At 35.7% G+C, this 19,020-nt stretch overlaps 1 protein-coding gene across 2 annotated transcripts in view; it reads right to left on the reverse strand.

Moving 5' to 3' along the window:
* Nucleotides 1–17,719, reverse strand: part of LOC150080689 (uncharacterized) — a 75,378-nt gene extending 57,659 nt beyond the window's left edge. For both annotated transcript variants that reach the window (XM_090381751.1, XM_090381750.1), the window contains exons 1-2: nucleotides 17,572–17,719; nucleotides 1,977–2,135 (exon numbers count right to left, since the gene is read on the reverse strand). In XM_090381751.1, the coding sequence (XP_090237877.1) occupies nucleotides 1,977–2,130 (154 nt within the window). In that variant the 5' untranslated portion in view covers nucleotides 2,131–2,135; nucleotides 17,572–17,719. The remainder of the gene's footprint in view (nucleotides 1–1,976; nucleotides 2,136–17,571) is intronic.
* Between the last annotated feature and the right edge of the window lie 1,301 nt (nucleotides 17,720–19,020).

Here is a 19,020-nt window from a genome sequence, read left to right on the forward strand (position 1 = left end):
CCCATCTAAATTCCACACTATTCAGGCAGCACTACTTCTAGACTAGTTCCCACCAATGAAAGCACATTCTGACAAATTACATACATAGGTTCGTCTCAATTTTCAATGACTTCACCTTTCAAGTATTGTCATTTTAAAATTTTTCCTATCATTTGTTCCACCCCTTTTCTGTTTCCCAAATGATCCTGTGTTCTTTGGTATGCTATGGAATGCATCAGGCTAATATCATCCCCTTTACCAGTTCCATTTCAACCTCCTTCCCAATAAGACTTGAAGCTTCCAACTCCCTTATCACACACACCATATACATGCACACACACCAAATACATTTTGCACACACTCCACATCTACAATTACTAACCACGAGATCACGATCCAAAAAAGTCACTTTACGTAAGAGCAAAAAAATCAGGTTTTCCTTCTGCTCATTACCCACAATTTTCCACTTTAGACAAATTCAAATCTGCAAATATCTAGCAATCCCCAGTTCTTACTCAATAAATCTGTTTACTTACATTGTACATACACTTATCTATATCTACATATATAGATAGAATTTTCCATCCTAATTTTGCTAACTCAATCTGATGACAAACCGATATCTCCATATCTGGCAGAACTGCTATCTATCCAAATCCCCCACTGCAACAAAATCCACACTACAGCTCTATTTTTATATTACGCTTAAGCATTACTAATGCATCGCAACGTTGTTTATGGAATAAAAGCACCAAACCTCACAGCACACATCCTTGTGTTCCTGATTTACCTTACTTTTCTGGTAACTACTCTTAAAACAATTCTGCACATGTCACAGATCAACCAATACTAAATCATAACCTAACTCAAGAGAATGCATACTTATAAAAACTCAGCTTTCTATTACAACATTTACTCTTACAAAACCATGCCGATCACCATATAAAATATCACTTTCACCACAAATTTCTACATTGTCTCACAACCTAAACACTTTAACCATACAAGTCACCCTAGTTGCCAATGCCTCCCACACATCTTCCCTTAATCAACAAGATTTTCTGTCCAAATGCTTGGTCCATATCCAAGTTTTAATTTGTACTACTAATGCTTTCTGTGTCTCAAGTCAAACATCCTACAAAGGTTAGACATTTTATTCTGCAAAATGTTTATTTAAATTATCTAAATTTTAATGTCTTGCTCTATAAGATACCTATGTTAACCCATATCTACAAAAAATCTTTGTAACACTTTACACAATTCACTGTACTGCAGTTAACAGATCTAAAACTGATTGAGAAAATTCCAACTCACAAATGCACACCATTTTTTCTTTAAATAAAGATCACTCCTTAAAAAATGTTACAGCAAATCAACTTCTGCTTAACAATCTACTTTGAACAACAAACGAACTTCAAATAACAATCAACTCCAAAGCAATTTTATTGTACAAATAAAACAACTTCACCTCAAGTTCCTGAATGTTAGTCTTTATTCATTGCTCATTAAAGCTCTTTCAAAGTAACTCCATACTTTAAGCAACAATTTTTTTACCACAATTTCTTTCCAATGCCATATTCTAAATTTATCCAAGCACTGTGCCACACCATATGCTTTGCCATACTTATGTACTATTTTCCAATCTTTAAATGCAATTAAAGAATTTTGATGCAAATGAAAGAATTTGCAGTACTGCTTATATCCAGAAATTCTACAAGAATTACATACTTGGTCCATAGTTATGACAAACTTTCCAAGCTGTCTTTTCTATCTAGCATGTTTGGAATATATGATTTGTAGAATATATACAGAAAATAAAATTTACTCCATTATCTAAATAATCAAGTGACTAAATGAATTTCAAAATTCACTTTCTATAATAATTTTAAAATTTAGAATTTATTCAAATATTAAATAAGTTTAGAAATTATTCAAATGATGCTAAATTTATCAAGCAACTACAAAGTTAAACAATAATACTAAAAAGAAAATGCTACCTCTTGCTTGGAAACGAGAATCTCCAAAACCACCTCTATATCCACCACCTCTTCCCCCCCTTCTTCCTCCGCTACTACGACCTCCATCTGATAAGGGGCATTCCCGAGCGAAATGACCAGTTTTATGGCATTTATAGCATTCACTACTGCTCATTTTGTCTGAAATAAATGTTCCCATGTCCACTATTAAAAAAATGCACTACAGATGGCACAAATAAATTTAGTAAACTTATTTAAGGCAAAAATTTCCATTTTATATTTAATTCCTTTTATTTATTTATTACAATTGCAAACATGGCTATTTACTGTACCTATAGTCTGTTTGCCCTTTAATTATCATGACAAACCAACAGATTTGGTTGACAAAACTTTTTACTTGCTAACAAAAGTATTTCAGCAATTGACAATTAAGAGCTTACCAACCATATATACAAGGTGTAACAAAAAAAAAAAAAAAAAAAAAATTGGGATTGACTGTTTGAAATTACAGCATCATACATGTTGCAACTTGTCACAATCAGTGTTTCACCATATTTTAAAATGAGTGATTTTACTGAGTAAATTGTTTAAAATTACAGAAAATATAACAGAAACCACAGAATGCTAACACAGCTTTCAAGACACTAAGTGTCATTGACATCTGATTGCAGAATATGCAATCACAGTAAAGCACTGAACAGATAAGGACACCATCCAGTCAAAAGGGAGTTCCCACACCTGTTCAGTGAGTGACCACTTCTATTTAGGTTACTGTTTTCATTATTTTTAACCATTGGGACAAGATAATCAATTCCAATCCCAGCTGAATACAGTAGATTTTTCCATTATCTAGAAAGTTATTTTAAATATATTCAAAGATGAGGCTAAAAAAATGCAATTTTATTAACTGTACATAAAAAAAACAAACATTTTGACAATCCAATGTTATGCTTTGCCATTAATATACTCCTCTTTATACCTGTTCTATTTTTGTATAAAATTAATGTTGTTCTTTTCTTTTCTGTATGAAAATTAACATTAGGAGCCACAGTGAGGTTTTTAGTTTAAAATAAATGTAAAACAGCTTATAATCCATGATATCAGTACAGTATTCACTTTCAAAATGGCAAACTTAAACAAAAACAGTAGTCACGTGACTTTTTCTTTTTCAGCACCGATCTCAATGTGTAGTATTTCGAATGTTCCATTATTTCAGATGCCATTATTTCAACAGTCTACTGTAGATAATTCTAAATGGCACTTCATAATTAAATTATGTATATTTTAGGAATCTGATTTAGCACAAGACTGAAGGAGGGTTTATGCCATTTTGTACAACTAATGATGCAATGGCTGATTGCAGCAGCTTATAACAGCCACACAAGAAGTCTTATAAAAAAAAATCCTAGTTAACACTATTCACAGTAAAAATTTCTAGTGTGCCCTTTCATATTCTTAGGGTGGCAGTCTATATAAAAAAATAACAGCTACAAACATTTATTTTTTCCAGTTAATTCCATAAAATCCCATTATAAAGAGCAATTTCTTGTTAATTTTTTTCAACCTAACCAGTCATTATTAGTGGTGCTGCAGTCCACTTTCAAAGTTGTAACACCAAATTATATTTTCATTAAAATAGCTTTCTAATCAAGCTATTTCTATGGTAAAGGAAATCTTTATAATTTTTTTTTTTGTTTGCCACTCAAACTTTAAGAAAATAATACCAGGGCAAACAGTATTTATCAAATAGAAATTAACACTTTGATAAAATAAAAAAATTAAAAATATATTCGTAAAAATTTGTTGTGGTTAAGAAAACTGACCACAACAAAAATTAGTTAACATGCTTTGGTAGTGGCATATGATGCCACTGAATTCTAAAACAGTTCCAGGGTACGATTTAATTACTGGTGAAACTCAAGGAACTACCTCCAAAAGGACTAATGCTTCTAACACACATATATACAATGCCATAATATGTGTGGACTATTTCCCAGCAGCATGGAAAGTTGCCCCAATAATGATACTAAAGCCTGGAAATCCTCCAATGAAGTAACGTCGTACCGACCCATCAGTCTACTACCAATATTATCAAAAATAGTAGAAAAGCTAATGTTAAAACAGCTAAAACCGATCCTAGAAAAAAACTGAATTCCACCACATCAATTTGGATTCAGTCAGCACTATCGAACAAGTGCATAGAGTTGTCAATTTTATCAACAATTGTCAGGAAACAAAAAAAGAATTGCTTGGCTGTGCTCTTGGACATCAGGCAAGCATTTTACAAAGTTTGGCATGCAGGATTACTATACAAACTGAAGCAGGTACTACCTCACAAATTATATATAATTATTAAATCACCTCACAGAAAGATATTAGCAAGTGAAACTTGGTAATATCTTTCAAGATACAAACCCAGTATAATACTCCCTTGGGCCAAGTATTGCATACCCTATACATGGCTGACCTCCCAGTTAACTATAACACCCTAGTAGCAATTGCTGATGACACAGCAGAACTTATAACCAATGAAAATGCAATAATTGCAACCAAAAAGTTACAAAAGAACAGCTTAACCAGACACAAGCTTGGCAAAAAAAAAAAAAAAAAAAAAAATGCACATGAAAACCAGAGACAATCTACTCATTTTACATTTACGATGAGACAGGAAATATGCTTGCCAGTGAAATTAAATGGCCAGGCACACCACACTGCAAGCAGACAATGCTAAGTAACTTGGAATAACTGCATAACAGTTCCAATAATTGCAACACAAAGATTACAAGAACAGCTTAACCAAACAAGCTTGGCAAAAAAAAAAAAAAATGCACATGAAAGAAAACAAGAGAAAATTTACTCATTTACATTTCTGTCTCATTTACAATGAGACAGAAAATGAAACATGCCCACCAATGAAATTAAATTGCCATGCCACAAGTAGACAATGGTAAATACCTTGGCATCCATCTAGACCAGTGCTTCTCCTCAAAGTGGAGAATATCACCCCCAGGGGAATTTGAATTATCCATGGGGGCATTAGGCATGATGGGTGTGTGTGGGGGGGGGTGATAAGCATGAATGGGGCAGATGGAGAACCAATGATTGGCCGTTACAAGGATTTTATGGCTTATTTAAAAAACACTGCCAAATATTACTGTTCATTGTGTCATTCACCATCAGTATTAAGTTGCAAAAAAACTTGATCAACTGTACAATTCTCTACAAACTGTTATTACTGCTATAAACAAAATTAAAGCACATTCTTTGAATGATCGTATATTTCAAAAGCTTTGTGATCAAAACAGAAGAGTTTGAACGATTGCTACTTCACTCCGAGGTTCGGTGGCTGTCAAAAGGCAACTGTCTCAACAGATTTTATGAACTCTTTGATACTGTTGAGTTTTTTGAAGATAAGAACAACCTTAGTAATGACCTCAAGAAGATGAAAACTTGATATTGCATATCTTGCAGATTTATTTACTAGATTCAACTCAATGAACTTATTTACAAGGACAAGATGCAACTCTTTTATATCGTAAATAAGGCAAAAACTCAAATTTCAGCATTTATTTCAAAATTAAAGCTTTTTATGCACAATGTAGGACAACATCGCTTCACCTAAGGAGAAGACTAATGTTACTTATTCTCAGATAGGTACCACAGCACCGTTTCGATGCCGCCTTAAAAATATTCTGTTTATTCAGAAATGACTGTGTATTAACGATGCTATTGCACTTTATATGCACAGTCTAAATTTGCTCGCAGCTTGAGGCTTTAGCCCTAAATGCATCTTAGTCTAAATACATCATACACCATCAGGCATCTCTCATATTGGGGAGTTATACTTCATAACTGTTTTGCCATCATTGCATCACTTGGGTACCTACCTACCCACCAAAGAAGGGCCAAATAGTCCTGAAACGGTGCCGTTTCAGGACTATATGCAGTCTAAATTTGCTCACAGCTTGAGGCTTTAGCACTAAATGCATCTTAATCATGATTTATTTATGTAATTAACTTCAATTTTATGACTTAATTTAAGTGGCTATAACTGACTTTATGTAGTTTATAGATTTCCCAAATCAGGGAGGGTAAAAAAAAAAACCCATTCAATCCCTGTACCATCTGTAGCCAACAGATGGTACAGGGGTTAAATTGTTTCGCTTGGTTATGTCTTTGCCTTGATTCAAATTTCTTTTACAATGTATTAGATTTGAAGATAAAGCTACTCGAAATGAAAGAAAAAAATTGATAAGCTTGCACCAATTAGAGAAGCATTTGAAATATTTGTGCAGAACTGTAAGAATACCCACTCAGTGTCAGAATACGTAACAGGTGACAAATAGCTTGAAGCATTCTGAGCATCTTGAAGCATTCTGATAGTGCAGCTTTAGGCAATATCCCCAGTAAACCAAGTAAGTATAGGATTATGATTTTTGGTTTAGTAGATGCATCTAAGTTTTACCCAAGTAAAATGGAGCATAACCAGATGGCTCATATAAAATCAGTAATAGTCCTGGCAATGTCGTTGAACGCTGGGCAGAATAATTTCAGGAACTGATAGAAACATAACTGTAGACAATTGGTTCACTAGTTATGCTAATATGAGCATAATATTATGCTAATAATATGCTAAAACAAAAAATGCTAATTTCTCACCAGCTAACATTAGTTGGAACCTTTGACAAAGAACAAAGATTCCTCAGAAAAAAAAAAAAAAAAAAAGACAAGTCTATTTGGTTTTCCGGTTAACTGCACTTTGGTTTCTTACATACCAAAAAAGAAAGTCTTGTTGCTTTCTACTCTACATAATTACAAGGTAGATGAGAACACAGGAGAGCAACATAAACCTGAAATAATAACATTTTATATTGCCACCAAAGGCAGAGTTGATACTGATCAAATGTGTTCAACATATACAAAGGGTACTAGGAAAGTTTTGCAATACAGCTTTGTTTATTTAATTTTTTCAAAGTAATTTCCTCTACATTCAATACACCTCTCCATCCTCCGAAACCAATCTTTAAACCAGTTCTGCCAAGTTTCACTAGGGAGTAAAGCACACTCGTTGTCCCAAGCTCGTAGAAGGTCCCCATCACTGGAAAACCGTCTCCCTTTTAGCTTCATTTTCACATGTGGGAACAGTGCAAAGTCGCAGGGAGCAAGGTCTGGACTGTAGGGAGGATGCTCGAGAAGTTTCAGTCCTGTCGTGGTCAAATATTCGGTGCAAGCTTTGGCGCGGTGAGCTGGAGGATTTTCGTGATGGAGGTAACAGGTGTCCATTCTTGACTTTGGCCACAGGTTCTTCATAGATCCAATGACTTTAGGCAGGCATTGTTCAGTATACCACTTAGCTGTGACTGTCTTCTGCGTGTCCAAAACAACACGTGCCACAATTCCACTCGATTTGAAAAATACAGCTATCATTTTCTTCTTTACAGATCGGGATTTTCTGACAATTACGGGTGTGTCGTCATCATCAAAGACCCAAACTTTGTTTTGAGCCTTGGTCGGCAGATCGTAATAGTACAGCCAAGTCTCGTCACCTGTCACGATGTTGTTCACATACCGAGATTGTCCCTTATCAAACTTTTTTAACATCTCCCGGCACCAAGTCACACGTTGTGTCATCTGCTCTTCAGTCAGTTCATGCGGCACCCAGAGAGAACAAAGTTTCTTCACGTGCAAATGATCTTGCAGAATCGAACGAATTGCTGGTGCATTCAGGCCCAAAGTATCCTCTATCTGTTGGTAGGTCACTCGCCTGTTTTCGTCAAGCATTTTCCTCACAGCAGTAACGTTTTCCTCCGTAACTGACGTTCGTGGCCTTCCAGGCCTCTCAGAATCCTCCAGAGTGAAATTTCCCCTTTGGAATTCTCTATACTACCTGAATATCGTTGTACGATGTGGACAATCATCATCTAGTGCAAGAGTCATTTCTTCTAAGCACTGGTCTATGGTTAAACCACGCACGAAATTATACCGCAAAACTGTCCTTATCTCATTTCATGACCACGATGCCATCGCAAGCACTTGACACTCTCACTACTAATGAATAACTGAGCCCATTGACTTGGCGCGGCGACTACTATGCACGTATGAACATGTCTCAACATGAAGCAACAAGCAGCTTCCTGTGATTCATTGTTGCGTCATATTGCAAAACTTTCCTAGTACCCTTTGTAATTGTGCAAGAAATACTAGAAGGTGGCCGAAGGTTGTATTCTACAGCTTACTAAATGTTGCTGGAATTAATTGATGTCATTATGAAAATAAAAACCCAGCAATGACACAGGCATTTTCTGACAAGTTTGTATCTTGAACTTGTGCATGAACATATCATGGCAAGGCCAGAATCCAAGACTGCCTTTAAGATCTAGACTATCTAAAATCGTGGGAAAGACTACAAAGAGAGAGCATCCTACAGGTCAAAAACTAGGAAGATGCTACCAATATCAAAGGCAGAAATATGCAATATTTTTTGCTCAAAATGTTTCCTTTGTTTAGAACATGTCAATGTTTTGTGCAACGAATGCTTCGAGTATAATTGTGAGCTCGAATAAGGATTTTACAAATTAATTTTTATTTCTATGTATTGAATTTTAAAATAAATTTGTGTTATGAAATGCTTGAATTATTTTCACAATAATTTCTTTTGTATTCTTCATAGGAATTGAGTTATATTATTTTTTTTAATGTGAAATGCTTTGGTTTAACCTTTCTTTTTTCATGATTTAGCAAGTTAAATGTTTTATAAAGCACTAAATTCATTTTCAAACTTACGACCTTAATTAAAATATACTGGGTCTATGAGATCCAAAGTAAGCATTCTTGTCTGAAAAAGAGTAAGCTCTGAAGGGTTAATAACAATACTTATGCAGCCACAATGAATTCATAAACTGGCCTGAACCCTCTAGAATATAAAATTCACCTTATCATAGGTGATGACTAGAGGTACCCCCACACCCAAGGTCAGGACCAATAATTTATCCATCCTAGTTAGTAGATCATAACAATGGCCTGCTAAGTACTTTCTTCCCTACTTGGTTACAGGTATCAGTGCTTTTACAATAACACTAAACAAATCTTGGGTTATACCTTGTCACAGACATGAAAGGAAGTTTACTGAATAGATTTTGAGATGCCAAACACCAAAATAGTGCTTAAAATAGCAGATGGGCTCATTTACAAAAAAAAAGTATTTTTTTAATATTTATAGAAAGTATTTTTTTTTTTTTTTTTTTTATTTATATGGCAGTAAGATGTAGCTACTAACATACCTATAGCAAACATGGGTCCTTTACACTTTTCACTCTTATTCAGCTTCAGGAGCATCACTTCTCACAATCCAACAATCAGCTAAGGTGGCAGATACTCCATTTGCTTTTGTATCTTTGTTCCATCACTGCTTGATGGAATCGCTCGCCATGTTTGTCGCAGTTTGTCAGGAAGAAATCCAGGTGCAAGTGCAAGAAATGCATCTTCAATGACATGTTGCACCCCAAGTTTTTTTGTAAGTAACAAACTCTTCCACAAGCTACCTGTAGTTGCCAGATTTAACAGTTCCTAGAAAACTGATCGAAACATCTCAAAAGGCATTCCACACTGAATTCTTACTATCATTAAGGGCACATTCAAACCGATCATCTTTGAAAAGTTGCCTTATTTATGCGCCTATAACACCTGCCTTAATCTTCTCTGTTTTGAGTCTACGAAATTTCTCTTGTAAATATGCAAATGCAGGACCGTTCAATTCCAAAGCCTTCATGAAATTTTTCATGAGCCCCAGTTTATGTGGAGTGGTGGAAGCAAAACTTTATTTGGATCTACCAGAGGTTCAAATGCTACATTCTTTATTCTAGATGTCTATAATTTTCACTGAGGCCAACTCCTTTTCTCATAGTTCATATCCTTGGCACAACTATCTCACTCACAGAGAAAGCAACATACATGGCATAACCTTTTTGCAGTCCTAATAAAATGGTGAGTACATTAAAATTTCCACATATCTGTCACTCGTACTTCTGATAGTGTACACCTTAAGAGGATGTTCTCTGTTTGCATATGTTCCTTTTTTGTGGACAGCATACACAAGACGTATTGAAGGAGGCATTTCCATTGTGAGTCTGCTAACCTTAGAAGCATCTATAAATAGTCTCCATTATTTGGGAACATGCCTCACATTCATTGCTGTCATTAGACCAACATCCTCACAAAAAGTGGGTTCACTTTGTTTGATAGAATTTATCAGTCTTTAAGTACGAAATGTTATCACTTCCACAGCATTATCTAGAACAGTGTTTCTCAAAGGGTGTGCCGCGAAATTTTTCTTCATTGGAAATTGTGCCACGAGAGTAAAAAGATTGAGAAACACTGATCTAGAAGATTCTGCTGTTGTAGCCTCGAGACAAAAGCGCTGCCGTATTCTTCAGCAGTTTGAGATCCCTGATGAGTTCATTAAGATCACTTTGCAATTTTATTTGGTTCAGAAGGATAAGGGCTTTGACAAAATGGTGGATCCCTTAACATAGACCAGACTTCTTTGTGTACAGAAACTGTGATGTTCAATAATTTCTTCATTATCATGAGTGTACAGAAAAACAGTCAGGTGGTTCAGGAGTATGTAGTGCTTCACCATGAGGCATGCGACGAATTGCAGATGTTATATTTGGGAGCGTCACTTTTTCTTGATTGTTATCCTTTTTATTATGGGCGATTTTATGTTTCCTCTAAGTGATTGCAGAAAATGGGTAGGAAACTCAACACAGACAATTTTTAAATCATCTAGATCAGTGCTACACAGTGTGGTCCACAGACCAGTGCCAGTCTGCAACGAATTGGAAATTCATTATGGATGTTACTGGTCCATGACAACTGTATTTTACAAAATTACCAGTCTGCAACAGATTGGAAATAAAAGGAACTGGTCCTTCACCACAGATAGTTTCAGCAGCACTCAACTAGATGATTCCTATTTGTATTAGGATGTCAGGGAAAGTATTCCCTAGTATCTTTCCCCATTAACCAGACAATGGAGCTGACAGTACAGGAACAGGAAGTGATCATGGAGTTCTATAGTGGACATAAAGAGAGGTAGCAGTAGTTAAGGGCAAAAGAATGGGTTATAACTTCAGAAAAGGAAATTGATGCCTTAAGGTGCTATGTGGCCTTTATTAACTGGGAAGATATCGCGCAGAGAGGAAATACAATTGAATTATGGTATACCTTTAAAACATTAATCACAGAAACCTTGAATGTGTAAATACCATTAAAAAAATACTCCATGAGCAAGATTCCAAGTTGGATGAATAATGAAAGTGCCATATTACTTGGGCAGAAAGATGGCATGAGAAAGCAATAAAAAGTACTGAAGTATAACAGCTACAAAGCAATCTGTAATAGTAGCCACAGAAAAGGTTAGGTTGGCAAAAGTAGATTAGGAGAAATTGCAGGCAGAGTGGGGATAAGGAATTCTTCACATATATAAATGCAAAGAGAAGGACGACCCAGAATCAGACCTTATGTAATGGATGTGGGATAGTATTACATAACCCCAGCTGAAGTTGCATCAATATTTACATAAGAAAAACCCTTTGTGTCAATGAGATATTATGGGACTGAAGTTGAAAACAAAATGCAATTAATGTTGTTGATACTTCACATGTTCATTTAATGAAAAAACTTCGGGACCTACAGGCCAGTAAGGCTCCTGGGGTTGATGGCATATACCCTATAATCTTAAGGGAAGCAGAAAGTTGAGTGCATTGAACCATTGAGACTAATTATGAGAGGACTACTGGACTTGGGAGTGATTCCGTTGGAGTGGCAAAGTGCCAATGTATCTCCAATACATAAGGATGGTTCTAAGAATGAAGTGGGAAATTACTGGCCAGTCAGTAACTTTAGTAGTAAAAAAATTAATGATGCAGTTTTTCCCTACTAAAGTTAGGGAAGGTAAAAAAAAAAATGTTTAGCTAATCTGGTTAGCTATTTTGACAGGGAGCTGGATTTAGAAAATAATTTCAAAATTGTTTACTTGAATTTTAGCAAAGCCTGTGATGCAGTCCCACATGAGTGGTTACTTACATAAGCTGGAACAGGTTGGAATCACAGGGGAAAATCTTTTGACAGATAGCAGAATTGCTTCAGGGCAGGAGGCTGTGATAAATGGTTATTCCTCAGTTGGGTTGATGTAAGAAGTTGCATTCCTCAAGGATCAGTATTAGGACCACTATTTTTGATTTTCATAAATGACAGATGGAGTAGTGGGCATGTCTAAATTTACAGATGTAAAGATTGGTAGAGTAATTAATGATCACCACCAAGCAGAGCTTCTTCAGAGTGACCTAGATAGACTTCAGGAATGGTCAGAAAATGGCAGCTATGCTTTAATCCAGCAAAGTATAAGGTATTACACCTCAGGATAGTGGAGAATGAAAAGGTCCTAGGGTAACCCCAAAATAACATACACTTGGTGCAAGGAAGGCCCACTGTGTTCTATCGATTTATTGAACAATTGCAAGTAGAGTTAAGGACATCATAATACCATTATATAAAGCTATTGTTACAACACACTTGGAATACTATGTTCAAGTATGGAGACCGCACCTAAAGAAAGACATTGGGCTTCCTGGAAGGGTCCAAAGACTGGTAAACTTGCCTGGTGAGATCGGCAAAAGGGCTTCCATACGAGGAAAGACTTCGAATATGTGGGTTGCAGAGCTTGGAAACTAGACACCTTAGAGGAGACTTGATTGAGGTGTTTAAGTATTAGGAGGCATATGATGCAAGAAAGCAAGCTTACGCAGCATCAGCCAAAAAAAAAAAAAACTTCCCATTTCACCCCTCCATTCCAAGTACCTGTCCAGCTCAGCCTTAAATTTATTTAGGCTATCAACTTCCACAACAACACAACAAAGTATGGAAGTCTGTTCCACCAACCAACCAACCACTGGCTACAGGCAAACTTCTGTACATCTACTCTACCCTACATCTGTCTTTTTCTCAATTTGAATTTATGCCCTCTCAAATGATTATTCTGAGCAAGAGGAAAAATTCCATCAGCATTGAGCATGCTCAAACCATTTAAGGCTTTATACACATCAACCTAGTCTCCAGACACTGTAATTAGCAAAATTTAAGCCTTTCTTCGTAAGAGCAACCCTTTGTTCCATTCACTAATCTTGTTGCCCTTCTCTGTACTCGTTCCAACAGCTCTACATCCTTCTTAAAATGAGGCCTCCAGACCTGTATACAGCATTCAAGGTGTGGCCTGATCATTGCCTTATATAAGGGGATAATCACCTCCTTATCCCTGCTAGAAAAATTCCTGTATATCATTGACAAGACACTATGAGCTACTCTTGCAGACAGTCTGCACCGCTCAGAAAATTTCATATCTGCCTGCACAATTACCCCAGGTCCTTTTCGTTCTCTACCACTGTCAGTGTAGTTTTGTTTTTTGTTTTTTTTAGGAGCATTAGCAACTAAGGCCATATTGCTCCAGGAATATGCGGTGGTCATTCCCTGACCTTTCCGCATCCTCCGTATTTGGTGGTGATGGGGGCTCGAACCCCGGTCTAATCAAGAAGCGTGTGCCACGCACTGGTGCTCCTTCCCACCTGGCTACAGAGGCACCCCTGTCAGCGTAGTACCACAGAGTTGGTACGTCACTCTGGGGTTGCTGCTTCCCATATGTAGTAATTTTACATTTGTCAATGTTAAACTTCATTTGCCTTCAATTAAACTTCAAGTAAAATGAATGAGTACAAAATTTTCAGTTATAAATGATTCTAGAAGTAGGGGCCATAAATTTAAGTTACAGGGGAGATGTTTAGACTGGATTGCAGATAGCTTTCTTTTAGCCAGAATTATAAATTACTGGAATAATACCTACTTATTCCAGTTCTTGATGTAGGTATCTTATTCCAGTAATTTGAATTTCCCCTAACTGTCAGCCTAGACAGTTGGGGGAAATTCAAAGGTCAGCATTTCCCTCCTCCTATGGGAGGAGGGAAATGCATAGATTGTCTATTTCCTTTTCTTTTTATTTTTTTTAAATTTTTTTTTTTTTTTTTTTTTGACTGGTGCAACATAAGCCATAGGCTTCCTCACACCTCTGCTAATACTACTTGAACAGGAGGCACCATAGACAAGTAACAGTGTGAGGTGATTTATTGGCTCCTTCCACATCATGGGCACTGCAGAAAGCATAAAACGTGCCTTTTGTTTCACCCACACGAGTTTTAATGAACATGTAGTGCAGCCAGTTCTTGTCCTGGTCGCTTACTTTAAAAGTAGGCCTTTTTCATGGTTTGAGTTAAGGGACACTTTCCTGAAGCTAACATGACTTCACATGTAACACAAATCACCCAAGACTATTCACACAATTACGGGGCATATTCATACATAACACAAACACTGTGCAAAAAGTAGGAATTGCACAGAGGACCATTAACTGAAAAAAAAAAAAAAAAAAAAAAAATCACCTAGTCTCTAGCCACATCTGAGGATTACTGCAACATATTTGAAGACTAACTCATTTGAAGTGACAACTTATCATCACATAAGAGCATGGTGGTACTGAAACTGCGGCGTTGCCATGAGCTGTAATTGATAATGTAGAATAACTCGCTAATATGAAGCCTCTACTGTAATTTGAAAACAAGAGCCAAACAAGATTTGTGTTCAGCACCATAAAATTAGTCAAGATTGGGTATTTTCATTTTTGTAACATTTTACATGTTAACCAGTGTAAGTCTGAACAGTCAAAGAGTATTTTGACTGTATTTATAAATTTTATTTAAAAATAAAATATATAAATGCTACTCTCGGCATATTTTATTTTCTGCTTTGACAAAAAAGTTGTAATTCCCATTTCTCTTGAGAACACTGACATTCTCCTTCAATATTTTATTCACTCTGGTAGCTCATATTTCTTCTGGTACTATGGTTCGACAACATATATTACATACTACTTTAACTAAAGACATAATACACAATTCATTCCAGACTGCCCTACACAAAATCAATTTTTAATGAAGAAAAATAGTCTGCCGATGTACAACCGTACAGATACCTACCTTATTGCAGTAGGTAGTGAAAAGGCTTTGCATGTACAAACATGTTGCAAAATGAAACGGGCATAAAAGAGTGAGATGACATAAAAGGTGGCCATCTCTTCTGTTTCCTTTCAAATGTTACATTTAAACAAGTCAAATTCAGACCCAAAGTGCATACAAATAAAAAATAAAATTTCAATATGACTAATTTTTAATTAAATAATTAATATTATTATATAGAATTAGTAAACTATTGTATTTCATATTCTTTTAAGTTATTTTCAAGGATCAGCTTTTTTGCTGGTGTGCTACATGCAGCCCACATGTTTTACATATATGGTATAGAATCACTACATAATCAGCTATTTATGCTTTACAGCATATTGTTGCACATGTAGTCAGTCATTGAAGATGCACTCTGATTGCTCAAACCTTGAAGTCACTGGTCATGTGACAAAATCTATAACTGTCATAAATGTTAGTACCATTATTTTTAATTTCAGAAAAAAATTCAATTTTTTTTCCACACTTTTGGCCACTAGTGTAGTAGCATTTTATTTACATCCTGCTAGTAAAATTTTTACAGCCATATTTCCACTTGGATTTTGCAGCTTGAAAATAAAAAGCTGTGATGAAACAATACTAAAATTCACATGGTCACTATTCAATCTTTTTTATTTTGGTGTAAAAAAAAAATTCAAAGTTCCTTGAATCTTTACCATCAAATGGTACTTTTTTTAGTACATACATACATAATCAGATATACATATCCAATATGTAACGGCAATAAGTGTTTCAACCATCTCCCACCCCCATGCTATTTATCAGCATTTATCAACAGAATGTAAAATGCGATTGACAATTTACAAAGGAAACATTTCATTGCATTGGTTTAAGAAAGTGTTTAAGCTAAATTAACAATTAACATTAATTTTCGCAGAAGGCTTTTAGTTGCATAAAAAGTTAAAATCCAATGAACAGTTCATGTTCTGTAATAAATTTAAAAAGCGTCCAACTTATTACTAGGGACATGAAGAGAAGACTAGCAAAAAATTTCTGTATAACTTTTGCTTCCTTGGACGTGAAGAGAAGAGAAGAGTAGCAAAAAATTTCTGTATAACTTGCTTCCTTGGACCATTCTGTCCTACTGAAAAGATCAGAAAGACCTCAATTTAAGTTCACTATTAATCCAGTCTAAAGGACCGTTTCCAGTGAAAATTATCACTATTCTGCATTAAGCTTTCAGGAACGCAATATGGAAAACAAAGACGAACAGAGAACAAAGAACTGCAACAGTTGAAATTAATCTGGGCCTGCATTATATTGTCTTTATTCATTACTATGTTACATTCTGACTGTTGCAATTAAAGCAACGCACAACTGCACATTCCACAAATTCACATTCTTCGGCAACTTAATTACAACTTATTCACTACCACACGATTCCGATTTTGATTTTTTTTTTTTTTTTTATCTGTTGCTTAGCCCATTAAAAAGTAGTGGCCAGACCTTATCCAAACCAAAATAGCCCAATCTATTGTTATCAATAAGTTCTCAGTTACGGCCAATGCTTTTAATAATTAGTTAAAAAGTGCATCAGGACGTTACTCTGAGCATGAAAGGAAAACGGCGGGCAGGTTAAAAAAAATAAGTCAAGAAAAAAAAGAACTGAGTCTTGTCGCTTTAATTAATTGATGGCTAAATCAAGTGCTGCTATTTTAATTAATATTATTTTACTTCTAATTCAATGTATTTGCGATTTATAAAAATTTAATACACTATCTATACATAAAAATTACCTATTATCTATTTATGAACATTACCTAGATGCAAAAAATCGAATTATTATAGTTTCCAATCACCTTTTTTAATGGGAATAAAAAGGAATTCAAATACTGCGTACATTCAAATACTGCGTATTCTTCACGCGAAGCTGCGTATAATGGCGTCCATGTTCACTGCAATAGACCTTTCATTTACAGTACCTGTAATAAGGACATTACAAAAATCTGCTCCGGCATTGTGCAAATTGCCTGATATCTTGGCCGCTCATTTAGATAAAGAAAGCCAACGGTCTGAATGCTAAAGCAAAATACTTAAAAGTAACAATTAACGACTTACGAATAAATTATTTCAAACAAAACTAAAATTAATGTTCTTCACGTTACATACATCAAATTAAACCTTAAAAAGAAAACAAAAATTGGAACAAAAAATCGATTCGTCATCTCTCCACAACGTTTCAAGATTGAAGCGGGAAAATTATTTTTCAATCAAAAACATCATTTTATTTAAAAAAAAACAAAAAAATTATAAATTTTCGCTTCAATTAAGTTAACATGTAAGGTTTCCGAATAAAATCCAAAGCTTAAACAGACTTCTGAGTGCAATGGCACGTTATCCGATAGCTTCAGACAACGAAGCCTGTAAGCCTAATTAGGTTTAACAAAAAAACCAAGCTATTTGGCGACATTGCTAAGTTCACAAAATGCTACTCCAATATATATTAATATGTTATACAACTATACTTAGTGATTTATGCAAAACTTACTCACCTGATGCCAAATATCAAGAGATACAATATAAGAAATATATTATTGCCTTTCTTCGAAATAATTTTTCGGCACGTGGACTTCTCCGCAGGACTTCACTAACTGCGACGCCTTCACCAAACTAAAATGGACCCCACATCAACTTCGCACCTTGTACTATTCCTCGCCTATAGGTGGCGGGAAAGAAAAAGAAGAAAAACCACTTTCAGTGGCAACATAATATTGATCTTATGATAGCATCTCCCAGCCCAAAACATTAAAACTTGCAGTTATTAAACGGCCAGAGGATTTTCGATAAAGTTTCCTTCAGGGGGTAATTTCATGCTTTTGAAACCTATCATATATTTCGACAGGCATTGTATGGAAATTACTATTAATATCAGAATTAGTAATAGCATAACTCTTAAAAATGATGAAAAGATACAAGCTTAAAACACTCACCATCACAGCCTCACTCATTAAAAATAAATAACCAATTCGTTTGCCGTCCTTCACACCGAAAGGTGGAATTTCAACAGCGTATTAATAATAGCAGAAAAACCGTCGCACATTTATCCTACAATCAACCTCTTACAATTAAAATTTAAGTCCAGTCATGTCAATCGTCCAAAAAAAATAAAATAATAAAGATACTAGGAGCATTCATTTGAGCTTCTTTCAATTATCTGTTCATTACCAAAAAAAATAATAATAATAAAGATAATGCATTAAGAAAACTTATTAGCTACTTTCCATTACCCGTATATGCTAAGAGGAGGGTACCCAAAACTATCTATAAACCGTCCACCAGAAGGTTGTTCGGAAATGCACATACTCAATCCCCCAAAAAACAATATTATTTTTAGGCCACCCGAATCATTAAATTCATCTGCAGTGCTGTGTGTCTTATGTCTGTTATTTGCGTGTGTTCTTTGGTCGACCTGTCTATTTTTATGGACAAAAACCCCCCTTTCCTGTGGGAAAACCTTGCTATCTACCCCTGAGACCGACTAACTAAGCCACGGAACGAAAAAAAGCTCATTAAAATTACTCGCGTCATTGACGGGATTTGAACCCGAGCCTTTTCCACCCGGTGTGAGGAGGACGGTGATGATACCACTGTGCTGCCTGCGCAGACAATTAACCCCCGCCCCCCACAAATTCAAATTATTATATTAGGGCCCGCAAGTTCTTACATCTACCCATATATTTATTTGCCTGTAAATTTCGTGTGTTCTCTGGTCGATTTGCCTGTTTGCTGGACGTAAAAAAAAACCTTTCTGGCGGGAAAACCTTGCTATCTACGCTTGAGACCGACTAACTTAGCTACGGAGTGAAAAAAGCCCATTAAAGTTCCTTGCGTCATCAACGGGATTCGAATCCGGGCTTTTTCCACCCGGTGTGGGAAAGACAATGACGATACCACTGTGCTGCTCGCACAGACAATTAACCCCCATATGAAGGCCAAAGTGA

This window comes from Mastigoproctus giganteus, chromosome 9 (assembly GCF_048544385.1).
Source record: "Mastigoproctus giganteus isolate SK-2022 chromosome 9, ASM4854438v1, whole genome shotgun sequence".
In the NCBI taxonomy this organism is placed as follows: Eukaryota; Metazoa; Arthropoda; class Arachnida; order Uropygi; family Thelyphonidae; genus Mastigoproctus; species Mastigoproctus giganteus.